We start from the raw sequence: 26,887 nt of genomic DNA, 5'->3' as shown, positions 1-26,887 counted from the left end.
ATTAAAACAGCCAACAAAGGAGATATGGACCTGAAAAGGATTGGAACCGGGCCACAAATTCTAAGGTTTCTCAGGCTTCTTGCTATGGGCCACAAGGCCCAGTTTGCCCCCACTAGGCCCAACTGAAAGACTTGCCAGCTGGTGAGCATGAAGTAATTGAAAGACACGTCAGCTAGAAATGTGATAGTTGGCAATACGTCACTTCGCCACCTCATCAAATTAATGGGAAAATTGGAGTCACCGAATACGGCCTATAAACTATAAATCGGAATGCAATTTTAACTAAAATATTCAACCACCCTGTCATCTAGAAGAATGATCGAGTCCAAAACGGAGGCTGACCCATTCAGTGCCAAATATTTTAAGATAATATAGAAAACAAAATTTCAAAAATCTCCGTTGTTGAATAATTGGCACTCTGTTTGAAAACTTATCATAATCTGTTAGAATCTTATTCCCAGATTTCAATCACTCCACCCAACACAATCCTTCTTCTGGTTGTGCTGCTTTCATATGAAGGGAATTGTATAGACGCCAAGTGCCTGCTCACATTTTACCGGTTTGAAAATCAAACCCGGTCTTATACCATCCTTTCTAGGTTTTTCCTTTCGGATTTCTTCTCAAGATTTATAAAGTGTTTACTAGGCGAGGTTTTCACACCCTTATAAATATGTTTCGTTCTCCTCTCAAATCGAGGTGGGATCTCACAATCCACCCCATTCAAGATCCAGTGTCCTCACACTCATTTCCCTCTCTAATCCATGTGAAATCTCACGATCCACCCACTTTAGGATCTCACATCTCTCCATAACACAATCAACTTCATGAAAAAGAAGCAAGGGAATAAACTTTGTTACATAATACTTGTTTTATAAGGTCAATCTCTACCAAAATAAAAATATCAATGGGATCAACATGTTTAATAAAATTTAATAGGATAAACTAATAGATGTAAACCATACCTACTAACCATTTTGGTTTTCCATATATTGAAGTACATACCTGACAAAGAAAATAATCCAGATCATTATTCATCAAAAGGTGAGGTAGGTAGCAAACTAATAAACTAAGTTTGGTTCATTTTGGAGATGGTGGAGATGGTGAGAACTAAGAAACAGAAAGTAGGCTGCCTCTCTAATTTCGTCGTGCTTCTGTAATAAGAAACACAAGATGACAATGTCTAGCTTTACCTTTACCTACCAAAAATTACGTACATATTTTTGTCATTCACTTGTAGTTGTTAGGTGCACAACTTTCATCTACTTGACAAACAATTTTCTACCTTTTGAAGTCTAGTCTCGCCAATAATGTCAAATCCAAAATTCAGAAGGCCCCCATTTGCTTTATTTTTCAGAAATAAGTTTGCATGCATTCACACATGCATATGATGATATAAACAAAAATATGATGTGTAACGTGCACATAAAGATGTTACCTCATTGCTTCTCTTGTTGTGGTCAACAAACTCCAGCCACTATATATATTCTTCTCCCTTTCCTTCATTCAAGTAAAATATTGGCAATTCTAGCTTCGTCTGTTTTGGAGTTGCTTCCCTATCAAACTTCTCTGTTTTCTGTTCAAAAGTGGGACAAAAAAAGAAAGGGGAGTTGGATAAGTTATTAGAATGGAGGTGGCAATACAATCGTGGAGCATGGATTATCATTTCAATGGTGGAAGATCTAAGATCTCGACAGTTCCAACTACACCTGAAGTTATTGGAAATTACTTCTACAGCGCACCTTCTAGTCCAATGCGCATGTCCGAGTTTTATAGGGACTTCGATGAGTTGCAATCTTCCCAAATGGATGAAGCATACAAGGAGGAGGATGGCGATTTTGCATTTGATATTTGCCGGCAGTTAGAGGCAACCACACTGTCAGCTGATGAGCTATTTGATGACGGCAAAATCCGATCACTAGAGACACCACCACAATCACCAATTTCTCAACAAAATAAAACATTTCAGAATACGTACTCTACTGAAAGGAGGAAAAATTCAACAACAGAAACAATAATTGAGAACGCAGAAAGGAAAAAGGAACAGAAGAGAGGGAGGGGAAGAAACCAAGCCTTAACATCCTCAGCCTCCCGGAGAGCAGTGAGGTCGCTCTCCCCCATTAGAGTTTCTTCATCTCCATGGTACGAGAAACAGCCTTTACGAAAAAACGTTGGACAGCTGAAGTTGATTCCAGGATCCCCTTCTGCTGCTGGAACCAATTCCAATACCACCTCATCTAAGGGCAGTAGAAGGTGGAGACTAACGGACCTGTTTCGAAGTGCATCTGAAGGACGAGGAACTGGAAAAGATCCTCTAAGGAAATATTCAACCTTATACAAGAAACAGGAAGAGAATAAGAATACGAGCTTCAAATCAAATAATAGCAGAAATGGAGCCGTTTCAATTTATGATCCGCATTTTTCATTGAATAGAGCAGCATCAGAAGACAAGAAGAAAAAGAAGACTTTCCTGCCCTACAAGGGGATTTTGGGAGGACTCCTCTTCAATCCAGCAGTCCATATGCACACCAACTTCAGGCACTCCCGCTAATGGATCCAAGATTTAACTTCAACCAAAACTGTCATTTTTGTTTTCTGATGAGCCATTAAATGGCATGCCAAATGATCAAATTAAAGAAAATTTCTTGACAAGAACAATATTCTATTGAATGGTTAAAGCAAACAAGCATATGTATCTGACCCAGCTTTCCATTTTATATGAACAGATTTAATCTCCAGGACAACAAAATTTAATTCGATTAACCGTCGTAACATTTTTTTTTTTTTGTTACGTTCCAAACTATGATAACATTCTAACTCAATCTTAAAAAAAGGAATAAAATTAAAAATAAAAAAGCTGATCAAATATGCAATATGTACCTAGCTGCCACCTTATAATAGATTTCACCTCGGAATATCCCAAATTTTAAAGTAGAACACAATTTTGGTCGTAGTTGATTATTGGACCAAATATGTTCACTCTCTCCCGATCAAGAACCCTTACATTGCTTCTTCCATTACTACGTTGTCCATAGGAAATCATTAGCCCGTACAACATTCCTAAATCGATAGCCTCAAGCATAGATAAGACCATGTTGCAGGTGTAAATTATTTAGCTCACATACATGTATCTTTTATAATACAAGAAGGCTAACTAAATACACTAAGTAACAATATAGAGACATAAATCTAACTAAATCCCTGCATGCTAGTAACAATACAAAAAATAAATCTACGTACTAGGTAATCTAACAAAATCCCTAGATATTGGGGTTTATAATTAAGATCCATTCCTTCAATAAATTTACTTGAAATACCCCTACCAGTGAAAATTTAAACATGAATGCTACGTACAAAACTTTCAAGAAATTTCCACAATCAGAGGAAATACCCTTGCTTATTATATATAATTTACAAATAAAAAAAGAAGAGGAAATTTTAGTTATACAAAATTGTAAATAAAATGAGATGCTTTTATTCATTAAAATTGTCCTTCAAAAGGTTGGAAATAAAGCAATCAAACCCATCCAAGACACCCGTCATGGTTTAAAGCGATTCCAAACTTACTGCCATATTTACATCATATGGACCTGGAGCAAGATAGTCAACACAAACGATTGTTCGTCCAAATGCTGTGTTGAAGTTATTGACAGAAGATCTCACAATACCATTCCGTGTAATTCACAAAGTAGAAGGTTTCCAAATATACCAGGAGGCAGATCCTCAGTCAAAGTTTTCAATTTTGATTGGATTAATATCGTCTGCAACTTGGAATCGTCCAACTAATCGAGCAAAGAACATCATTTGCTGTTCGAGGGTAAATTTAATATTTTCTGCCTGTATTAAATACACAAATTTAGCATTCTATACCCCAATGCAAAAACTTAGAATTGTTACTTAAAAGATGCAGTCCCGTGTACCTTGCGGAAACCATGTTGTTCTCCTTCATACTCCACTAGAGCAACAGGCAAGCCCTTATCCTTCAAGGCATGATAAATCTTACGAGATTGATTAGGCAGTACGACCTGAAAATTTAATACAAAGTGCAAACCCCATCAAACCAATGGCCTCCGTTTACATAAAGATATAAAAATCCATAATGTTTCATGGTTTACGTCAACATTAACAGGAGAAGAAAGAGAAAACAATCAGCATACTTTGTCCTCCAATCCCTGGAATAGGATTATAGGGCAAGAAAATTTGTCAACAAAATTGATCGGTGCCCTCTCAAAGTAATCTTTTTCATTCCCTGCAGTCCATTATAATTGTATCAGAGTTCACAATGATTGAAATGAGAAGGCAATAAATTATAAGATTCTTTATTTGGTTCTTTAACTCACCAACGAGATTGTCGATATAATGAGATTCGAACTTGTGTGTATCTGCTCTCAACAAGCTTAAGTCAGCTATCTATACAAAGATCATGGGAACTACAATCAGTCGACTGTTGCAAGGCATATAGTTTCAAAGTTTAGCAAGCGAAGTCAATTATGTGTGTGTGTGTGTGTTAACAGAAAGCAGAAGGGAGCTATGACAAAAGGGAAAGGGTGAAAAGAACAAGTAATCTGTACAAACTTAGAAAAAAAAAAAAAGCTATACAATCAACACAACTAGAGATGATAGTCGGCCATGCACTCAGACAGCCTGGAATATAAAGAGCAGTAATCTCTATTCGTAGACTATAAAATCACCAACAGGTGTTGTAGCTAAACATCCTAAAAGTACCAGATGATTCCATTGGCCACAATATTTTGGCATTGGTAGTGAGCGATGATAGTAAAATTTAAAATCATACCACACCATCAGCATTCAATTTTTGTTTTAATGCAAGCAGTACAATAGAAAACAGTTCAACAACACATAAAATGAGTATAATTGATATCATCAATTTTTGGCTCGAGAGCTATTCTTATCACTTGGATAATTCTAAGACATCAGATTAGCATAGGACTAGACACTCACCCCGTACAAGGAAGCTCCTGCCTTAAACGTATCTCTAAAAGCAAGAGCAGCTAAGGTGGTATATCCACCAGCAGAGCCCCCAGTGATACATAATCGTTCTCCATCAACCTTTCCAGAGTTCACCTGGAGAAAACAATACGGTTTGCTATTACCAAAGGCTAGAAAGGTGTAACAATAATTAGTCATGACTCAGAAGTTCTAAAGAAAGCAAGACTGTAGGAGGCGCCACCAAAAATCTTGCACAACTGCAGCAGTCGTTGACATCAACAATTCCCCACTGCCTCAAAAGCCTTTCTCGGTACTCTCTCCCATAACCTTTAGAGCCAAAATTATAAATACCTCAGTAACTAACTATGCTAGCAATGAAAAACATTCCTCAATGAGAAAAGCCAGTTGGCAAGTATCAAGCATTTCAGCGTTACGAGGAATGGAGAGTTGATCACTAGAGAATTTAGAAAGGCTAGAAGGAAGCAACATGAACATGCAAAGAAAATTTTTGTTCAATACTACACTCAAAATATATTTCAAACTAGTAATGGTCGCAAACATACCAGTGCTACCACCATAATTGACATCAACATAACCCCAGCCTCGACTAGTCCAATATTGAATGCTAGGATTTAAAATTCCACGTGTTTCAGCAGTTGGCCCTCCTGTAATGCAATATCTATTATATATTTATTTTTCAAGGAGCTACGCCAGAGCCGAACTAGAAATAAATGCCAGTAAGAATTCTTTCCAGTTTTGCAGCACTTTATTAAGGTCAAGTACAAAAAATTCTTTTTCCTCTCTTACAAAATAACACAAATATTAAAAAGAATATTCCATCGAAATAAACAGAAAACAATCCAACACCCTACTTGATATGCAAAAAGTCTAAAAAAGTTCAGGATAATGGTTTGAACTCTTTCCCCCGAACACTGGAAGGTTAATGACAGCATAATTGCAACATACCATGACTTCTCAACAACAGTGGAGGCTTTTCATCCTGACTAGCCTGGTAAATAGGATTGGTCGGCGGATAAAAGTAGGCAAAAGCAGTTTGGCCAGGAACTTCGGTTGGAAATTCAATGAACTCGGGAAGGCTGAAGTATGACATAAATTTCAAAATATCCGGCGAAGAAGACCAGATAATAGTGAAATGTGCTATTTCCAAGATTCTTTCATTTAGGGTCACCTGTATGGAAAAGTGGCATTGTCAAAGACAGGCAGAAAGTAATTCGTCCATCATTTTATGACAAGGAGCTTTTGAAATTTCAGCAATACATAAGGCTGAAAGTGATGCGAAAAAAAAAAAAGAAAAAAAAAAAGAAGACAGTTTGTGGCATAAAGAAGAGACCTTGGCAATAGATGATGGATCAAGTGCTGTCGATCCTTCCACATATATACAATCACGACCCAGAGCCTGCAAACATAAACATGTTGAGCTAATATAAGGAAATATCACTGACAAAACAAAACTAATCCTCCGCAAAAGTGAACCTACAAAGTTCTCAAAGTGTAATAGATCTTAAAGCATACAATATTATTAATATCCGTGAATGGGATGTCGAGCAAGGATAGCGAACTTTGCGCCTCATCCAAGACTCCAAGATATGATCGCCCATGCTGTCTGCAGGAACCATGGCAGGAAAGGCAGTTGAATATCTAAAAAAAATCTAGGAGGTAAAAATGCAGCATGAAGCATACAAAATAGGAACTTCTTCAGTCACCTGTAGGTGCAGACTATGATGTTTCTCCCAACACTGTTCTTTAGGAACTCATAAGAACTTGTGCCAAAAACCCATAAGGGTCGGGAAAACTCGGCATTTAAAGAATATAATGGAGCCACCTCATCATTAGCCTCAAACTGTTTCCATGATAAGCAAGAGTTAGAAGTGCCATTATATCATGGAACCAGGTAGTTACTTATATGCAAAGGAGGTCCATATCAAATGATTTGATTATAGAATGGTAACCAAACCTAGTTCTTTCTTTCCATTATTTCTTTGCCTGGGAATTTCAAAATTAACTCAGCGAGAGATAATTAAAGAATCCACCCCATAAAAGTGTCTTCTTACAAAGTTCCCTTAAAGACCATCACATTCGTAGGCCATCATCTTTATCCCCACATGCCCTTTTCCAGTTTTGTTGACAAAGTAGTTAGAGAACACAGATTCTCTCAATATAGGCCATAAAATGAGGGGTTCATCTTGACAATCAATCAGATATCGCTTTCAGTTAAGAATCATTTCTGTGTTTGCAACGATATAACCAAGTAGATGAGTCTAATATTACATGCATATGAACCACAAGTGACCATATACCTAAGATATCCTACAAGTTTTCTATGAATTTTGTCAAATCCCATGAGATTAGTTATAAAACAAAATTTTATTTTTTAGAAGAGATATGGATTTCATTGATAAATGAAATAAAGGGAGGTAAAGAGCTCTTAAATCATTGCAAGAAAGATCTCCAACTGGGGAGAGTAGAGAAGAGAGACTAACTATAGTCACTGAAGGGGTGTTTACATTTACACCAATAAAAAGCATTGAACAAAACCAATATTCAGTCATTAAAATGAAAAAGAAACCTTTACTCTCTTTTACAGCCAGTGGCTTATTGCATTTCAGTGTGCTTCATACCTTAAAATAGAATTAAACAAAATAATTTTTTACGTAAGTTCCTTCTAAATTTGTCATTTTTTTTTTTTTTTTTTTTTTTGAGATATCTTGAATAAGAGTAACAAAATATAGGTAAATACTTTAGAATTCAAGGACACAGTTGTACAGCTATAGAACAAATCCTATTGAAGCAAGGTCATAAACATAGGTAAATACTGCAATCCATAATTAAAAAAAAAACGTAGGTTGAATCTCTAGAAAATTCAGTGCAAGTAGAAAATGAGTTAATTTACTAATGCATGCACGATTATCCAACTTTAAGCTATCAGAAAATCAGAATTAAAAAGAACCACCTTTCTGTCTACTTGATTTCAAAAACAAATTACAGTTCGCATTTTCTATAGTTCTGCAATTGAAACAAAATACAGCCAATAGAAAATGAAAAAAGAAAACTTTACCCATTTATAGAGATTCCAAAACCCACTTTGTCTATCAGTAATAAAAAATAGTTCTCCTGCACATTCCGAAAATAAATAAATAAGAACCAGGATAACCCCAAGCATTACGTTCAGCCATGATGGCCAATTTAAGAAATTCAGTCACAACCCTATAAACTTGAACCATTTAAGTAAAGATACCCAACCATTCTGAGGCAGGAAAAAAATTGATGGCATCATCAGCCATGCATGACGCTGATTCGATCTGACATAGAATTTTGACACATTGAGTACAATTTCTAAACCTTTCAAAAGCTAATGTGCATACCCTGAGCAGACCACTTCGGTTCAGTAGGAGATTCCACAAGCTTTGGATCACCACCAGCAACACGAACTCGTTTGTAAACCTCGCTACAAAACAATCAAAAGCATCGAGATTAAACCATAGATATAAAAACAAAATACAAAACTAAGTGGCAGAGAGATACCTATCACCTATGAAGAAGCTATTAATTCAAGCAGATCTGATTTATTTTCAGGCGAAACTTTAAAGCATTCGAACAGAAATTAGAATTAAAAAACGAAATTAACATGTGAAAGATAACAAAGAAGCATTATCATATATGACAGGAAACAGTAACATTTAACACCTGAAACAAAGAGACGCTTTAGAAAAGTAAGATCAACCAACCAAGGAGAATGGTTCAACTAACCCATTCTCAGAAAGGTAGCCAACCCAGAGCTCAGATTTATCCCATGGCATGTTAGGATGACCCCATTCAATCCACGCAATCCGTTCCCCTTTGGGATCCACTCTAGGGAAGGCATAGAAATCATTTCCTCCAACTAAGACCTTCGGTTCTGAAAGTCATACCCAAAATTAGCACAAATTACGGTACTAATTCATGAAGTCAATAATTCAAATTCGTCAGTAACTGCAGCATATTATGCACGAGCGTTCAACAAATTTTGTACATGCAAAGGAAAATATGCATACCATTAATATCCTTGCCGTCAAGTTCTACTGACGCAATTGTGGTGATTGGATTCAGGCTACTTTGACGTCCATCTACCAAAACGAAATAAATTAAGCATGTAAATACATATGTGGTCTAAAAAGAAACTTCACTGTTAAATATGTTAATTGCAGAGAATTCCTAATTTCTAAAACACTAGATGGAAAAATATACCTTCCTGAATAGTAATTAAACGATTAAAACGAGAATCAAACACCCCATCTGCATAACTGACTGACGGTCCACCGTAATCGGGAGTTAGTGCTTGAGGAGGCGAATCTGCTTGCGTGAAAACTTAGTTTATCAGTAATTGAAAGTTCCAAGTCCTTTACATTCACATTTACAGGGTAAGGAGCGATCAAGTGAACCAAGTCTAAGACATCCATTCCATAAGTCAACATGTAGAAGTCTAGATTAATCAATTGCTAGTCAACCTGAATTTAAGGATTGCTTATAAAGTCTTTGATCCTTGTAATTCGAAAAGACAACGAAGTCTCCCGCGACCGCAAAGGCACCACCGCCGTATTCCTGAGTCATGTTCCGTACTGAAAACTCCTTCGGAGTAATATCACCAGGCTCATCCCCTGGCTTTTCCGATTCCTTGACGAGCACTCCCCGCCTAAACCATTTTAAACGGAATCACACGAAGCGATATTTCTAAACTGAATAGCTACAAAATCAAAGCGATTCGAGCAAAATCCGAACAAGAGAACAACCAGCGAATTTAGAATTGAAGAGCGAATAAATCGATATCTGTACCCGGATTCATAGGGCCGTGATTCGAGCCAAATAAGACGTCCATTGCCGTCGACAGCAGTGCCACCAAGTCGCTTCGAGGCACCAGTAACAAAATCGGCGGTGATTGGCGACTTCCAGGAACCGTAAGGCGCAGTGATTATGCCGAGCTCCTCTGCTACTTCAGAGACGTCTTTGTTGGTGTTAGGCGAAGAAGACATGGATGAAGCCATAGGTTTGTAGCTCCGACACTGCCTTCGAATGGAGACTCGGTTGATGAACGCTCTATTTAAGGCGTTGAAATTGGAAATGAGAGAAGACGATGGAGCAGAAAAGCGCGCGCGTCGTAGTAGAGCAGAGAGACGCATTGAAGACAACTGGCAAAAAAAAGTCAACTATTATTCCTTATTTAATGAAAATATATTAAAGTCGCTAATTTATTAATATTTTAATACCTTAATTTCCACTGCTTTTAATAAAAATAAGTATAATATCAAATTAACCTGCTCCAATATCATTTTTTTTAATATCTTATCAATTTTATAACGTAAGCATGTTTTATAATCTTTAATGTTACTAACTTGATCAATCAGCTCTTAACACGTGTTTTGTAATTTTTTTTTCTTTTTATGTATTTTTTCCATAATTCAAAGCAATGGGTCCTTATTAATTATTTTTAAGAATCTTTATATGGGGAACTATGAATTTTTTTTAATCGTTGTATTTATTTGATGTCCATAAAAATTCAAAAAATCCAAACTCAGAGATAGACGAAGAGGTAGAAACTTATAAACGAACCACACTCCTTTATATGAGTCCATTGATGAAAAGGGACGGGGAAAGCTTGAACCCAACTCCTATGAATATAAGCACAACTGAAAAAAAGTTGCCCCAAAAATCATAACATATCTAGTGCTGTTCATACAACCCGAATCAAATACCCACGTGACCAAAAGTATTCATATAAATTTAGGGTACTCGTGCCAACATGCACAGATCTTATCCGAGAAAAAAGGTTCGGGAATTAGAATTAATCAAGGATGGCTTCCTAACAATTCCATCAAATACTAACCTAACTTGATGATACAATTTGTAGAACACGAGATGGAACAAAACAAAATTTAAAACAAAAAGAATAGTAATGTTCAAGCAGAATTGCCTTCTAAATTTTAGTTTGATCGCCATCCAGAAGCTCATTTACACAATATTGATGTAAATTGTCGTACAGTTTTCTCCACTGCTGTTGCATTTGCATGGATTTTCCATAATCACGCTTAAGTCTTTCCAACTCCATTCCTGTGGCAGCAGAACCCTGTTGCTGAAGTAGAGAAACCGCATGTTAGTACAACTTTTAACTGTGTAGAGACTTATGGGTTATCACTAAATGATGTGTATGCCTATGCCAGGACAAAAAACAGGATGCGATATCATTTACCAAGAAAAAAATGGAGTCTTAGGGCCACGGGAAAAGGGGGATAAAATGAGAGCAAGCACCTGAAGTTCTGTGATTTGATTATCCATCACATGAGAACTAATGGGGGAAAACCCCATGGATTCCACGGGAGGACCTGATCGACCAATGATAACACCAGTGTCTTCATCGTCGTCCTTCGAGTTTCCGAATTTTGCAAGGGCAGGAGGTAATAGTGATCGATGCTTTCTCAAAGAACCTTGGGAGGTTGGATTTAGCTGTGAAGTCGGGAGGAGCTGTTGTCGAACAATAAGTAAATTATTTACAGGACCTGCATAATAGTATGGAACATCAGTGTATTTGCATGGAGATAATAAATGCAAGAGATGACTGCACTAGCTAGGGCAATAAAAAACCAGATAAATTAATATGCCTGGAAATAAATTTATGAAATGAAGTTCATAAAATTAGAAAAGATTAAAGATAAAGAGACAAAAAAGATTATCAAGCTTCCAAACATAATTTATTTGATTTTAATAGACATCCTCCAATCTCTGACGACTAGAATTACAAAGCAGATAATATAACAATCTGGTATAAACAATGAAAGGCATTCCCGAGCCACAGTTTAGGGACAAAGTTGATTTACTGCCTATTCCTCGTATTCATGGGAAACGCTAATGCACGGCTCATAACATAAAACAAAATGCAGCTTGATAAAGATATTTATTTATGCACCATTATAACAGTCCAAACCCAACGCTAGCAGATATTGTCCTCTTTGGGGTTTTTCCTTCCAGGCTTCCCCTCAAAGTTTTAAAACGCGTATGCTAGGGAGAGGTTTCCACACCCTTATAAGGAATGTTTTGACCTCTCCACACCCTTATAAGGAATGTTTTGACCTCTCCACACCCTTATAAGGAATGTTTTGTTCCCCTCTGGTCAATCAAAGAAAATAAGCCGCAACTTTAAAGATATTTTGCAAATAATAACATTTAGATGGTTTGGTACCTTTTGAATGTTTGAGAACACGAATAATATTATTGGTTCTGGTATCCCAAACTTTGATTGCTCCGTCCTCAGATCCAGAGATCAATAAATTACCACTTGAGCAGTATGCCAAGGAAGTAACAGACTTGCTAGTTAAAAAAACAGAAGCACAATAAGTTAGGGAATACAGCAAATTCATAAAGACAGAGATGATATCCGGCATAAAGAAAACCCTGGGTGCAAGTAAATGTGTGCACCGAACTAATAGCCACTTGAAATTCCTCAACTTTTTATTACATACTTATATCATTAGTCAAGCAATTGTATTTTTATGGGACAAAGATAACATTCTAGACACCAGAAAGAGCAAAACAATTTAGAGGAAAACTTAACCCTTGGTGTAAAATGTAAGATAACTAAATGAAAGTTGACAAGAAAATGGTTAACGTGATAACAAAAAAAAAAACAAAGATAAAAAAATAGACCTCTGATTTGATAATGAGCCGAGAATATGCAATCCATAATCACTGCTGGATGGGCTTTTAGCATTAAGCGCAGCAGTGTAGATCTTCCCATCTCTACCACCACCATAGAAGACATGTTCACCGGGATCCAAAGCAATTGCATCAATGATCGAAGGAAATATGATATTTCTTAATAATTTCCCCTTAGATAAGCTCCACACCTAGAAAAGTCAAGTTAACATACAACATATTACTCAAATTTGACTCACCGGAAGAAAATTTAATATGAGAGAATTTAAGATAGGAAAGTAGTCATTACTCATTGGTGATAAATCATAAACAATTCAAAAAATTCTTGAACATTTAGAATTGAAACTTAACTGCAACCTAAAACTTCTTGAATAGATCACAGAAGTTGATGTCATTTATGCATTTTCAGCAAGAACTCTTTAATAAGATACTAGTTCTCACCTTGTGAATTTCTGAAGAGTTGCAAAAGAAAGGTTTTACACTCAATAGTTTTAACACCCTAATCAAATATAATCTCTTCAACTGTCTCAGGAAATCTTTTTTAAAAAATAACATTGATATCTAGTACCAACAATATACAGGAAAACTTATATATCAAATTTTTCTTCACTGATTGTCACTGTGCCATGTACGCCAATTTTAGTAGATGAACACATCTGGAACGATAATGATTATTTGGAATACTCACCAAGTCAATGCAAATAGACAGAAAATTCAAGTACTTACCAGCAAACATAAATAAATTAAAAGCCAAAGAGATCATAAAACTAATTAATTCACCAAGGTATACAACCGCATCATCACAAAATTATACTATCAACATGAAAATTCAATAGAGTGCCAAACCTTACAAGTACGATCCACAGAGGAAGAGACTATAATAGCATTGGATCCTCCATAACCAATAACAATGTCAGTAACAGGTAGATTATGCCCAGTGAAACTATGCTCATACAAATGTTTTGATTCCCTTTGCCATCCATCATCAAATACCCTGTTATAGACATATTTGTAAGAAAATTTTCAATTAGTGACAATAAAATCTAAATAGACACAGGTGGGACTAAAGGATAAAACTTTTTTATACTTTAGAAGGGACCAAACTCTAACGCAGCCATCTTCAGAGCCAGAGATTAGCAGGGAGTCATCTTCCGAGAATACTAGGCAAGTAACTGCCCTATAATGAGCATGCCATTTCATAAGCAGTCTACCGCTCATAACCTGCAACAACAACATGCCAGCTTATGCTACAGCCAAGAATGTGCAACAGCCAAGTAATATAACAAGAGGACGACTATAGCTTTTCACAATCAAGGAATTTCAGATATCAATGCCACAACACACGTTCTTTTTACTTTTAGAAAATAAACTGAACTTTACCTCCCACAAGTATATATCTCCAGAGAAACCACCACCAATGATATATGTACCCTCATTGTTGGAAGCCAATGCCATTATTGGTTCAGCCGGAAAGCTCTTAACTTCTACTTGAGGCTGCACGGAGATAAATAAATTAAGCACACTATTGAGGAACAGAAGATGGACATTTAACACTCACACTCACAATAACTAGTACCTTAAACCAAGACCAGTAGAGTACGGAGCCTGAGGTGGCAGCGGGATCACGAAGCTGAGAGCATGCGAGAAACCTTTCACCAACACAAACAAGACCATGTGCAGGAGAAGCACAAGACTTGTAACGTAGTTGTTCCGCACCCGTGTGGAGGTCCCAACAACCAATCCCCGAATCAACAGACGACGAAGCGACCACTAGCACCATCCTGGCGTGTAAACCCTGATTGACTCGCTAGGGTTTTAGATTCCCTCTTCGCACCAAGGATGTTCAAAAGGATCTCAACTACAATTTACACGTCCTATTTTTTCAAACAGGTAGAATTAGATTGAAGCTCAAATCAACTACGTATCAAAACGAATCATTCAATCTCTATTTCCTTTCAGACAGGCGTGCTTACTAATTAATCAACAGGTAAAAGAGCATGGAGATATTAGGAATTGGATTTTATGCAAAACACAACACAAGGACAGCCCAACCAAGTTCACAGTAGTGCTTCAATGCTTACCAATGGTGAGCGGCCCAGTGTCGTGTGTTCATAGCAGGATACTTAGGGCACATTAATCAAACATTCACTTTCCATTAAAAGTGTGCCAACGAATTTCAGTAGACATAGAGGGAGAGAATGAAGATCACTTACTCGTTACCGGAGGAGGACTGATGAGCAACACTGAGTAAGAGCGCGGCAGCGGCAACAAAGTAGAAAGAGAGGGTAATTGGGTTCGCTGCGCCTTTATACCTATTCTTTCCTTTCTGAAAAATTCTGCCGAAAAATAAAACATTTATGTCGTTTTTTCCAAAAAAAAAAAAAAAAAAATTATGTAATCAATTTATACTCTTTGAAAATTTTAAATTATACCAAATATTATATTATAAACTTCAAACAAGATTTTTCTTTTCTTTTTTCTTTTTCTTTTTTTTTTTTTTACTTTTAAATTTTCAAATTTTTTCTTAAAATAAATTTAGTTTTGATATGTAAATTAAAGAAATAAAGATAGGTAAATTATACCAATTTGTTTTGATATATAATGGGCCGAATTGGTGGGTCTTGAGGCCCATTTACATTTTGTTTGTTTCTAGCCCACAATGAAATAAAACCAGATTTAGTTATAAATAAATAATAAATGTTAATTTTTTTTTTCTCTTAATAAATTAAAGTGAAAGTTCCCTTATGTACGACCTAATCATATGGAGTGCTCATATTCAAATCACATACTTTGGCTTCATATTTGTTTATTAAAAATTTCAAATTTATTTCTATTATTTTTTTATATACAAAATTTCAAAACTCAAAAGAAAATATTTTTTTAATTTTAAAATTATGTTCATTTTTCATATATATATATATATATATATATACACGAATAAATAAATAAATAACCCCACCATTATAATTCATCATCTTTAGGATAAGAAAAATAATAAATTAATGATTTTAGATTAATTATATAAAAGTAAATTAGCTTTTTTTTTTTCTTTTTTTTTCTTTTTTTGGATAATCAAGAAATTTGATAACGTATGCCTGGATTCGGTTCAAATCAGTGGCCACTGTCCAAAAAAGAAATAAATAATTGATCGTATTTCTTGGAGTTTTTTTCTTTTCTTTTCTTTTTATTATTGTTAAGATGTCATTGTTCATAAGTGGACCAATAATTTATTATTGCAAGACTCGAGAGGACCAATTATGACGAAAATATTAGGGATGTATGGTGTTCGGAATAATTTGAGATTAGTTAGTTGATTATTCAAATGACGCGTATAAAATTTATCATTTAACTCGTTTTATATGGTTCATTTTTTAAAAATTATATTATTTATTATACATGTCAGGTTAATAATTAAAATTTCACAATCACATACAAATATTATTAATTTAAGTAAGGCAATATTAAATTGTGAAATATTATTAATTTAAGTAAAGCAATATTAAGTTGTGAATCCTATTTTTGGGTTGGTTATCACGATGGAACAAAAAAATATGGAAGTTGCGAACCCAATAAAATATTTGGTTTAAAAAAATTAACCCACCTTAGTGTCGCGATCATGGTTGTACAAGGCGTACTGTCTATGGCTGCATGTCGAATTTTTCGATCATATTTGTCTAGAACGTGTTATTCATGGTTACATGTCTATTCCAAACCTCTTTTACATGCATTCGTCTTAGATACGTCTTTATCCTTTCACATTGTGTCAATACGGAGTGTTCACCAAAATTATGTTTAAAGTTAAAATGTCCCAAAATGTATTAGGTGAGATATGACCGGTTGTCACTTATTTCGTACTTAAATCTAATATTTGGTTTAAAAAACAAAGACCGACAACACACCGAACAACGATTGTGCGGGAGTTGTTATAATTCAACAAACAAGTCAATCGTGTGAAATTCGAGTTTCGTGGACAATATTGACTTGTGCTCGAGTTGGGTTTTCTCTTTAGAATGCGTTTGGGGAAAAGGCATAAAAGCAAGCGATGATGAGAGAAAGCACATGCCAAACAATCTCCCACTCCGCCCCATTCATGGAAAATTCCGTCTTCCTCTCCCTCCTCCGCCACACCTCCAACCGCTCCAAACCCTCCTCTCCGGCGGAGGAACCAGCACCGGTAGCGGAGGGCTTCTCAAAATCTTCAAATTATTCCCCATGTTGAGCTCCGGGTGTAAAATGGTAGCCCTTCTCGGCCGCCCACGGAAGCCCCTTTTGAAAGACAACGCCGCCACAGGCACCATCTTCGGGTACCGGAAGGGGAGAGTGAGCTTGGCGATTCAAGAGGACCCTCATTGCCTGCCGATAGAGGTTCGTGTTATGCAGCAGTTGAGAGGGGTTTCGATGGGTGCCGTCGCCGCCGTCGGATAAGGACGGGGAATTGACTTACATGAGAGCCAGATTTGAGAGGGCCGTTGGATCCAAGGATTCCGAGGCTCTCTATATGATTAATCCAGATGGGGCCGCCGTGCCGGAGTTGAGCATAGAAATTAAATAACAATAAAAACTACTTATTAAGTGGTTATTAACATGATAATATGTATTAATATGATTTTTTAAAAATAAAAACTACTTATTAAGTGGTTATTAAACGGAATATTAAAAATAATCTAACAATTAATTTGGAGGGAAGGTGGGGCCCTATTCTCACTTATTTACTTATTTACTTATTTTATTATTTTTAAAATTATGAAACTGAAAAAGTCCAGACGTTGAGGGCCCAATGGATCCACTTGGATTTGCCCATTCTAAGTGGCCTTTCCATCAAACAAATTAGGCCCAATCCAATCCAGTTTAAGCCATGTGACTATCGTTGGAAATAAATTAATAGAGTCCATTTTATATATATATATATATCAAAGAGTCACATGAATTTGTAAATTATTAATCAACTTGAAATATGTTACATAATATCTTTTACTTATACACATTAGGTTATTAATTATAATCAAAATAGTATATATTAATTTTTTTAAAATAAAGTACGTTCAATATAATAAGCCGAGAATATAAGATAATATTGAATTAATATATTCCACTTGAAGATGTTTAATTTAGAAATTCAGCTTATATAAAATAACCGAGAGAATCGGGTCAGAAACACCGCATCCAACCCGACACCCACCAAAACAACACGTACGGCTACAACTAAGTCCGAAATCGAATTCCGATAAATGATTTATTTATTTAGTATTTTCATTTTTTAAAAAAAAAAGGAAGTGTCCGGATTCAGTTTGAGAGGACATTAAGTTCTTGTCCCTTTTGCCTCCAAATCCACTCTACAACTTTTATCCATTATTCATATAATACAAGACAAATTCGATTAAAATTCAATTTTAATTTCTAAATTTTTGTCGTTTCTAAATTTAGTTTATTTTATATAATTTAATTATTGAACATCAAATTAATTTATAACGGATAATATTATAAATATTTTAAAAATAATATTAATGAAATTAAAATATTAAAAGTTGGAAATTATCAAAACAGAAAAGGAAGGCGAATCGTTTGGAGCCCACACGAGTGGGACAAATCAACTACTCCGACGCGGTATCATGCGGGCCTGTAGTGGGCCGACCAATCAAAACGGTGGGAAGGGAAAATCGGTGGCCCAGATCCAACGGCTCCCAGTGTACGATCATGAAAAATGGTGCACGCACGAAGCAGCTAAATTGTCCGCACAGAATAAAAAATTAAAAACTGTCTAGAGACAAACGGACCAATGAGCAGATTCGGTCACAGCCAAGGTTGGAAAATCGCTGCCCGTCCTCGAGTCGGTGAAAGCTTCTGTTTCTCGTCTGTTTGAAGCCAGCTATTTCACCAACTGCCCAACCGCTTCCCGCCAAAGTTTAGGTCACGGTCACGGTCACTGTAACGGCCCCACTATGTGCCTCCAAATTACCATTAATATTGCCACCTGGCCGCGTGCAACGCAACCATGATACCATCGGATTATTGCCATCTACGCTTGTGGTCTGGTCGTGTTTCTCACGCGCACTATAGGCGAATTTGATTTGTAACTCGTCTCATAAGCACAACGCAAATCACGTGAGATTCTTACAGGTTGGAGGTGGGCCCTGTCTACTAGAAGACATTGAGATCACCTTTTATGTTCTTATTTGTAGCACACAAATTATTGACCGTCAAGGTTTATTTATAACAGTATATTAATCGGATGTAAATCGAAAAAATTAATAATTTTTATAAATTAAATTGTGATATAATTTTATATAATTAACACGTTTACTTTGGAGTTAAACACTAAAACAAATTAATAAATAATAGTATCATTAAAATATATTTTAAGATGAGTTTATGGTATTTTAAAATTTTTAAACTTGGTTAACTTTGTCATATCGTTAATTTAATTTAAAGAATTTGTCACATCATTAATAAATATCACTTTAAATTATTGCTTTTCAAAAGTTTGATTTGTAATAAATACTTGATTAATACAAATTTAACTAAAAAACAAATAAATAAATAATAAACTAAAATAACATATATGTTAATATTTTTAACGGTAAATAATTTTGTATTCGGTAACTTGTTACGTATGATATTTTTATTTTATATGTTTAAAGGAGTTAATCTCAGCCGTTGGATTTCGGCAGCATGATTGGATTAAAAAAAAAAAAAGGTGTGGGACCCACGTGCGATTTTAAAATTAATTTTAAGTTGAAGTTGCGTCAAACAGCTTTAGCCTCACTGTCATGTGCTTAATTCCTCCACATGAAAAGGAACACACTTAATCATAATAGATTAATTTTTAATTACTTTTATATTTTGCCGAATTTGTGTCGAATAAAAGTGGATAGAAGCTTTAATTAAGGTGTAGCATGTTGTTTAATAATCTAATAATTATTCTCTCTTCCATCTTATCCTTATTGTAAATATTGAAACACATTGGATTCGAGGGATTAAGTATAAATTTAATTTCTTTTTTGTAGATACGGAAAACATGTACTTATTATAAATTTAATTTCTTTATTAATTTTTAAATCTTTTAATAAAGTTTTTAAAGATGATGCCTTAGAGCAAAGCATCTCAAATGATAAAAAAAAAAAAAATGAAAAAATAAATTTATGTACGTATTTTTTTTTTATGGGATTTTGACCTATACCGAGCTCGAAACTTGCAACTTTTGCTTTGGCAAGACAATGTAGCAACTTTAGCCACAGAGGCCAACCACCACCTTTTATTTTAGGCGGGGTGGCGACATGGAATGCATTAATATGAGATCAACCATTTTTTTTTTTAAATTCAAATGGATGCGAATCGATACTTTACCAAAATGGTCATTGAAAATCAACCAATGAAGAAAGGTCCCGTAGTTTGTCGGCTGATTGCTAATATGTAATAACGAGTAGAGTGGAAGGCTGAACATAAGACATGACTTTAAAAACAAATTTTTTTTTTTTTGTCCAACAATTAAATCCAATTTGATCAATTACTTTTATTTTTCGTATTCCTGATGTGAAATAAAATATAAGATTGTGAAAATCCATTACAATATATGTCATGGCGTGCTTGAGTTCTTACAAATGATATCAAAGTCAGACATCGAGTGGCATGTCATGGAGTGGAAAACTCTCTCTTTATATTTGAACACGATAAATTTAAAACTATTTTTAACTACTCTATTACATTAATATTATATTAATTAATCCGAAAATTGGTTAGAAATAAAGATATGTAAGATTCATGGCATTGCAATAATCCAAAATTATACACATAATTATATCCAATCCTTGAACCCAACAACCTTAACATTTATGGAACATCTCCCTAATTTGATGGAGTGGATGATCCGAGATTTTGACCCGACCCGGAAGTCGGTGCAATTATTATAAAGTTGAAAATATTTGTGGTGATAGTAAAAGCATTTATTAAGATTGTTATGTGATCTCATCCATCGGTTTAGGAGTCTAATTCACTCTCTATTTTATTATTAATGTTCATTTGACGGCTTGAAATAAACATAATCACATCATTTATAAACCTTTTTATTTTATTTTTTTCACATAAAACATGTGGGTTATTAAATTTTTTAAAATTTACCTATTTCTTCCGTTATTATTTTTCAAAAAAATATAATTATTTAGAGAGTGAACATGGTTGTCACTGAATTCACATCCAACGGTTATTACGAGTCTGTCACAGTAATTAAAATTAATTAAAATTGTGGGCGTTTCCACAAAATGCCACGAAGCTTCCCCACTAAATAAATTATTAGTAAAAAAAAAAAAAAAAAAAAAAAAAAAACCCTTTATTGTTCTTCGTATATAAACCCTAATAACACTCCCTTTCTTCAATCTGTGCTCTCCCCTTTTCAATTTCCGTACTTTTCTTTCCCAATTCCTCCAATGAGCATTCATCATTCCTCTTCTTCTCCCTCCACCTCTGAATCCTCCTCTGATGATTCCTCTCTCTCCGGCAAACTCCAGCCGTCTCGAAACTCCGGAGACGGAGATAAAATCAAAGGCCCATGGAGCGCCGAAGAGGATCGGGTCTTGACCCGACTCGTCGAGCGCTACGGCCCCAGGAATTGGTCTTTAATTAGTCGCTATGTAAAGGGCCGCTCTGGAAAATCCTGTCGGTTACGTTGGTGCAACCAGCTTTGCCCCGGTGTCGAACACCGCCCCTTCTCTCCGGCTGAGGATGACGCCATCATCGCCGCCCATTCCCGTTACGGCAACCGGTGGGCCACCATTGCTCGCCTCCTCCCTGGCCGGACCGATAATGCCGTCAAAAACCACTGGAACTCCACACTGAAGCGAAGAGTTAGAGACCAGCGGAAATCGGCCGTTGATCATAGTTCCGACGTCGTCGTCAGCGGTTCGTTGGTCGCCGTGGATGACGACCCGTTGACGGCGCTGACGCTCGCTACGCCTGGAATCGTTGCTGGAGGTGAGGTGGCGGCGGCGTCCAACCGGCGGAGTGAGAGTCTACCGTCCGGGTTCTGGGAAGCGATGAGGGACGTTGTGGCCAGAGAGGTGAGGGAGTACATGACGACGACGTTTTCGGAAAAATCGGGGATTTGAATAAAGTCAAAAGGGGCTAATATGTAATTGTATAATTTATGGATTTAATATTGGCGCTAAATTCTATATTCTTTGGTATTAATGGGAAAAAGAAAAAGAAAAAAAAAAAAAAAAAAAAAAAAAGGAAGAAATCAAAATTTTCGTGGCGGCTCTTTTCGAAAAGTTGTGTGCGTCACAGGCTGTCACCGACGTAACCGGTCGCCGTTTATTCTTTGGCTTCGGGCTTAAAATAGAAAAAGAATAATAATTAAAAAATTCTCCTTTTTCTTTTTCGATAATTTGGAACTTGTGAAACATACATGCCCAACCATTTAATGCCACGTGGCAGACACTTGCAAGTGCGGAGTGTTGCTTTTGTGTAGTCTCTTGGTTCTGATTCGCTCATGCAAACCATGCAAAATTTAAGTGGACATAGAATAAAGGTTATATTATTATTACTATTATTATTTAAGACTATTATTAAAAGTTTAAAGGATAGGTTTTGTTTATGATATTTTAAAAAAAAATTAATTTAATTTTTGTTTATTTGCTTATTTAATTTTTTCATTAATATGAATATACACTTGGTTCTAAAAGAAAAGAAAAGAAAGAAAAAGGAACAGAGCTTGCATTTATTCCGTAGCCATTAAAATCCAAAAGTGTCTCCCACTCAGGCCATATGGGCCTCGAACTTTCAAGCCCAAATTCCCAAGCCCAAATTCTCAAGCCCAATAATTAAATCCAAGAAAGAAAAGTTATGTTTTTTTTTTTTAATATTTATTTTTGTTTTATGGCTTTAGGTTAAAGAAGCACTCTAGACTTAGAGTTGACATAGTAACAGTAAATCTTTTTGCCCAATCCCCACGCTAGGTCTTGGTAAATTCTTCAATTATTATTATTATTTTTAAATTGGTTAAAACTTTTTAATTAATAAATTAAAAATTATATAAATAAACTTACTAGGCTCTCAAAATCTTAAAAATTTATTACTAAAAATAAAAAAAGCGACCATATCAATAAATAAAAAAATTAAAGGACTAAATGGGTAATTTAATCCAATTTCTTAAATAAAATAATTGAGTTCACGGACTCGAAAAGACAATTGAAAATCAAGTATTGATAGAGAATGGGGCAATTTGTCACGTTGACGAGGATATATTTCAGTCGGATAGTCATGGCCGTCATTGCCACAATTACAAAATTAGTCCCAAAAGTTAACTGAGTTCGTTCTAACATAGCCTTCGTTAGAAGGATAATTTCGTACTTTTCATTAAAACTGCTCGAGACGGAAGTTTAAATAACGAAGAGCTTCAGAGCCCTCTCCCGCCACGGCTTTCTGCTGAAGCTTCAACAATGGCGGTAACTGACTTCTTCGTCGGAGAGATCGCGACTGAGCTTCTCAGAATGATGGTACAACTTTCTACAAAATCCTGCCTCTGTAAAACGACGGCAGCTCACATCGCCAATTCCATTCAGCAAATGTTGCCGATTATTGAGGAGATAAAGTACTCGGGGGTTGAATTGCCCGCTCATCGTCAATTTCAGTTGGATCGCTTCAGCGAGACTCTCAGAAAAGGCGTTGAGATTTCCGAGAAGGCTCTCCAATGCGGCCGATTGAACATTTACAGAAACTTGCGGCTCGCGAGGAAGATGGAGAAGCTCGAAAAGGATATCGACCGCTTCATTAACGGCCCTATGCAGGCGCATATACTGGCCGACGTACACCACATGAGATTCGAGACCACCGAGCGATTCGATCGGCTCGAAGGACATTTGCTGGAACGGCGGCTCGAGTCGATGAAGATTAGGGCAGACGGTTCGGGAGAGGGAGGGTGGTGGATAGAGGAGGCGTTTAAGAGGGCGGAGGAGGAAGAAAGGTACGAGACTAATGTGCTGAATATAGGAATTGGATTGCATGTGGCGAAGAAGAATTTGAAGGAGCTGGTGACTGGAAGGGACGATTTGACAGCGGTTGGGATTACTGGACTCGGCGGTTCGGGGAAGACGACTTTAGCTAGAGAATTCTGCAAAGATCCTGAAGTTCGAAGTAAGAAAAACCCCGCTTACTGTGGTTTTATGTGGATGATTTTAATTAGTTCTATATCTGTTTAGTTTCCTGATTTTCAACGTGGGTTCTTTTTGTTTGTTTGCCCCTTTTCTCTCGTTTTGTGGAATGCTTCAAATTTACGCTTCAAAGCTAGTAGTTAATACTAAATCTGTTTGGTTTACTGACTTTCAAGCAAAAGGGTTTAGAGAACTTTCACTACAATGGAAAGTTTGTGTTAATGAAGTGAATAGCCGTTAAAATCTCCATTGGATGCTGTAGCCTTAAAGGGGTCCTTTTGGAGTGAATATGTATAGACAGGAATTGTCGGATTCTAACTGCTGGCACCTTTCCAGGTTACTTTAAAGAGAAAATATTGTTCTTGACGGTGTCACAGTCCCCTGATATGGATCAACTGAGGAGAACGATCTGGGGATATGTAATGGGTAGCGATAGTTTGAATGCTTATGATCCGATTTCTCAAGGGAGGCCTGCAAATTCAGCTTTAGTGGTTCTGGATGATGTGTGGTCAATCTCAGTTCTTGAGAATCTCATTCCAAACATTCCTGGCTGCAAAACTCTTGTGGTTTCTCGATTCAAATTCCCTGAGGTTCTTCGTGCTACTTGTGAAGTAGAGTTATTGAGGGAAAGTGAAGCAATTGCTCTGTTTTGCCACTCTGCTTTTGGGCAATGGACCATTCCTTCCACTGCTAATCACAACTTGGTCAAACAGGTAAGGAACGAAAGCTTCCTTCGATTGTATTAGACCCATGCCAATTATCTTCAAAACGTCCAATTTGGTTGTTTGCTTTGAAGGTTGTGAATGAATGCAAACGTCTGCCTCTGGCTCTTAAAGTCATAGGAGCGTCTCTCAGAGGACAAAGCGAGATGTTCTGGAACACTGCAAAGACCAGGTTGTCGCGAGGTGAGCCTATTTGTGAGTCTCATGAGAACAAATTGCTTCGTAGAATGGCAATCAGTATTGATTGTCTCTCGAGTAAAGTGAGAGAATGCTTCCTCGATTTGGGATGCTTTCCCGAAGACAGAAAGATTCCTCTTGATATTCTCATCAATGTTTGGAAGGAGTTACACGATCTTGATGAAGAAGAAGCTCTTGCTGTCCTGTTCGAATTATCTCAGAAGAATCTCCTTACTCTGGTGAAAGATGCACGGTATGTTTACTCATTTAAGTAATTGTCGTAGACATTAGGCTATGTCGGCTAAATGCTTGATTGGTTGATATGCAGCGGCGGTGACTTTTACAGCAGTTATTATGAGATGTACGTCACTCAACACGATGTCTTGAGGGACATTGCTCTTCATTTCAGTAGCCGGGAGAGTGTAAATGACCGCAAGCGATTGCTGATTCCAAAAACTGAAACGGAGCTTCCAAAAGAATGGTTAAGGAAATCAGATCAGCCATTCAACGCCCAACTGGTCTCTATTCACACAGGTAACTGATTGCTTTCTCTTGAAGACAAATAGACTTGTAAAGATGAGCAACCTATAAAGTTTTTAAGTAGAGAATTACAATGTCAAGTTAATGAGTGTGAGATCCCACGTCGATTGGAGAGGGGAACGTAGCATTCCTTACAAGGGTGTGGAAACCTCTCCCTAACAAATGCGTTTTAAAACATTGAAGGGAAAGTCCAAAGAAGACAATATTTGCTAGTGTTGGGTTTGAGCTGTTACAACGAGAGACTATAAGCTTTTTATACTCTGTCCTTAAAGTTTAAGCTCATCTTCATTACGCATTCACATAGGGGAAATGAAAGAAATGGACTGGACGCAGATGATATTTCCCGAGACCGAAGTGCTGATTCTAAACTTCTCGTCGAGTGAATATTTCTTGCCTCCTTTCCTTTGCAACATGCCGAAGCTGAGAACACTGGTTGTGCTAAACAACAATGCAGCACATGCAACTCTCAGCAATTTCTCTGTTTTTTCTAGTTTGACCAACTTGAAGAGCATCTGGCTGGAAAAAGTTTCCATCACACGACTAGTAGATACTTGCGTCCCATTGAAACATTTGAGGAAGATATCTCTTGTTTTCTGCAAGATTAACAACAGCCTTGACGAGTCGGTGATAAACGTATCCCAGATCTTCCCGAGCCTTTCGGAACTCAAAATCAATTACTGCAATGACTTGGTTAAGCTACCTTCAAGCATTTGTGAGATGCAAAATCTCAAGTGTCTTTGTGTCACCAACTGTCATAGTTTGAGCCAACTGCCATCCAACTTTTGGAAGCTAAAGAATTTACAAATCTTGAGGCTTTTTGCTTGCCCACATCTCACAACCCTACCACCAGGCATTTGTGAACTCTCTTCTCTCAAGTACATTGACATTTCTCAATGTGTTAACTTGTTCAGACTTCCTGAAGAACTTGGTAAACTGACAAACTTAGAGAAAATTGACATGAGAGAATGCTCACAGATCAGAGGACTACCCAGATCAGTTGTGTCCATGCAATCTCTCCATCACGTAATCTGCGAAGAAGACGTCTCGTGGCTGTGGGAGGATTTGAAGAATCACATGCCTAATCTCTACATTCAAGTGGCCGAGAAATGCTTCGATCTCGACTGGCTCAACGATTGATTATCAGGTTTATTGCTATTACTCTTTTTATGTATATAACTTTTCCTAATCTCAGAAAGTAATCAATTGTATGAACATTTTAAAGTTATCTTCATGATCCACTCTTCAATCTCTTGCTGAAGAACTATTTTCATGAAATTTAGTCAAAATGAAATTAGATTGCAATAGAAAAACATGTTCACACCATAGCAGTTGCTAGGAACTCCAAGTAGATAAGATGAAAAGTAGCTTACTCCATGGCAGCTTCTAGGAAACTACCCAAATACAAGAATTTTGAAGTCACTATAGCCATTGACGAATTGTATGGTCTACAAACAGGGCTGCCCCCATGATTTGGATTTATCTGTTTGTTGTGTTTGGAGAGGTAGGAATCTTGAAGCCTTAGAAAGCGACTTAGGACCCTCACAGTCGTACTCAAATCCTTTCATAGATATCCAAAAACAACCAATTGGACCATTTTCTTCCACAGAAAGACAAAACTTGTAAAATGATGGGAAGTTTCCTGTCACCTTCGCTTCGTTT

General features: G+C 36.5%; 5 protein-coding genes and 1 pseudogene across 7 annotated transcripts; 4 read left to right on the top strand and 2 right to left on the bottom strand.

Annotated features, from left to right (window-relative positions):
• Positions 1–928: 928 nt before the first annotated feature.
• LOC111787838 (peptidase uncH) lies at positions 929–10,137 on the bottom strand. Of its 3 annotated transcripts, XR_015419944.1 has the most exons (20): positions 9,778–10,137; positions 9,453–9,637; positions 9,193–9,297; positions 9,000–9,071; positions 8,716–8,863; positions 8,331–8,413; positions 8,024–8,079; positions 6,672–6,808; positions 6,481–6,571; positions 6,299–6,364; positions 5,914–6,136; positions 5,511–5,612; positions 5,189–5,274; positions 4,960–5,082; positions 4,338–4,407; positions 4,155–4,246; positions 3,918–4,022; positions 3,565–3,834; positions 1,740–2,576; positions 929–1,573 (listed from the first exon to the last, which is right to left on the bottom strand). XR_015419944.1 is itself a non-coding variant. In XM_023667898.2 (18 exons), the coding sequence occupies exons 1-18, from the start codon at positions 10,119–10,121 to the stop codon at positions 3,721–3,723; spliced, it is 2,202 nt and encodes a 733-aa protein (XP_023523666.2). In that variant the 5' UTR covers positions 10,122–10,137; the 3' UTR covers positions 3,357–3,720. The 3 variants fall into 3 exon arrangements, 1 of the variants encoding a protein (XP_023523666.2); XM_023667898.2 differs by lacking the exons at positions 929–1,573; positions 1,740–2,576 and having other exon boundaries at positions 3,357–3,834; XR_002814042.2 differs by lacking the exons at positions 929–1,573; positions 1,740–2,576; positions 3,565–3,834; positions 3,918–4,022 and having other exon boundaries at positions 4,168–4,246; positions 4,338–4,441.
• LOC111787841 (uncharacterized) lies at positions 1,567–2,784 on the top strand. The gene has a single exon (XM_023667905.2). It carries the CDS (start codon positions 1,625–1,627, stop codon positions 2,546–2,548), a length of 924 nt encoding a protein of 307 aa, XP_023523673.2. The 5' UTR covers positions 1,567–1,624; the 3' UTR covers positions 2,549–2,784.
• Positions 10,138–10,639: 502 nt separating the features above from the next.
• LOC111785334 (protein ROOT INITIATION DEFECTIVE 3) lies at positions 10,640–15,008 on the bottom strand. The gene is given in 10 exon segments (XM_023665745.2): positions 10,640–10,924; positions 10,927–11,071; positions 11,248–11,495; positions 12,176–12,303; positions 12,640–12,839; positions 13,495–13,642; positions 13,736–13,869; positions 14,029–14,142; positions 14,225–14,522; positions 14,862–15,008. Coding segments are annotated over 9 exon segments (1,347 nt in total). The 5' UTR covers positions 14,429–14,522; positions 14,862–15,008; the 3' UTR covers positions 10,640–10,898.
• A 1,478-nt stretch (positions 15,009–16,486) lies between these two features.
• On the top strand, positions 16,487–17,200 carry LOC111787578 (uncharacterized; annotated as a pseudogene).
• Positions 17,201–20,970: 3,770 nt separating this feature from the next.
• Positions 20,971–21,814, top strand: LOC111789007 (transcription factor MYB44). Its single transcript, XM_023669620.2, has one exon. It carries the CDS (start codon positions 21,069–21,071, stop codon positions 21,744–21,746), a length of 678 nt encoding a protein of 225 aa, XP_023525388.2. The 5' UTR covers positions 20,971–21,068; the 3' UTR covers positions 21,747–21,814.
• Positions 21,815–22,888: 1,074 nt separating this feature from the next.
• Positions 22,889–26,459, top strand: LOC111787916 (disease resistance protein ADR1-like). Its single transcript, XM_023668011.2, has 5 exons — positions 22,889–23,772; positions 24,126–24,502; positions 24,586–24,941; positions 25,017–25,222; positions 25,533–26,459. The coding sequence occupies exons 1-5, from the start codon at positions 23,079–23,081 to the stop codon at positions 26,363–26,365; spliced, it is 2,466 nt and encodes an 821-aa protein (XP_023523779.2). The 5' UTR covers positions 22,889–23,078; the 3' UTR covers positions 26,366–26,459.
• The last annotated feature ends 428 nt before the right edge of the window (positions 26,460–26,887 follow it).

The sequence above is a fragment of the Cucurbita pepo genome, chromosome 2 (assembly GCF_057944985.1).
Source record: "Cucurbita pepo subsp. pepo isolate OVF chromosome 2, ASM5794498v1, whole genome shotgun sequence".
Taxonomy (NCBI): Eukaryota; Viridiplantae; Streptophyta; class Magnoliopsida; order Cucurbitales; family Cucurbitaceae; genus Cucurbita; species Cucurbita pepo.
Note: the sequence above shows the minus strand (reverse complement) of the source record. Positions and strands in the feature narration are given on the sequence as shown.

Excerpts from the sequence above, each read along its gene's own strand:
- LOC111787841 (XM_023667905.2), top strand. The coding sequence starts at position 1,625 with ATGGAGGTGGCAATACAATCGTGGAGCATGGATTATCATTTCAATGGT.
- LOC111787838 (XM_023667898.2), bottom strand. The coding sequence starts at position 10,121 with ATGCGTCTCTCTGCTCTACTACGACGCGCGCGCTTTTCTGCTCCATCG. Across the intron at positions 9,638-9,777 it reads TCACGGCCCTATGAATCCGG|GCGGGGAGTGCTCGTCAAGG; the intron begins GTACAGATATCG and ends AAAATGGTTTAG. Across the intron at positions 6,365-6,480 it reads TCACGGATATTAATAATATT|GCTCTGGGTCGTGATTGTAT; the intron begins GTATGCTTTAAG and ends TTATGTTTGCAG.
- LOC111789007 (XM_023669620.2), top strand. The coding sequence starts at position 21,069 with ATGAGCATTCATCATTCCTCTTCTTCTCCCTCCACCTCTGAATCCTCC.
- LOC111787916 (XM_023668011.2), top strand. The coding sequence starts at position 23,079 with ATGGCGGTAACTGACTTCTTCGTCGGAGAGATCGCGACTGAGCTTCTC. Across the intron at positions 23,773-24,125 it reads CAAAGATCCTGAAGTTCGAA|GTTACTTTAAAGAGAAAATA; the intron begins GTAAGAAAAACC and ends GCACCTTTCCAG. Across the intron at positions 24,503-24,585 it reads ATCACAACTTGGTCAAACAG|GTTGTGAATGAATGCAAACG; the intron begins GTAAGGAACGAA and ends TTTGCTTTGAAG.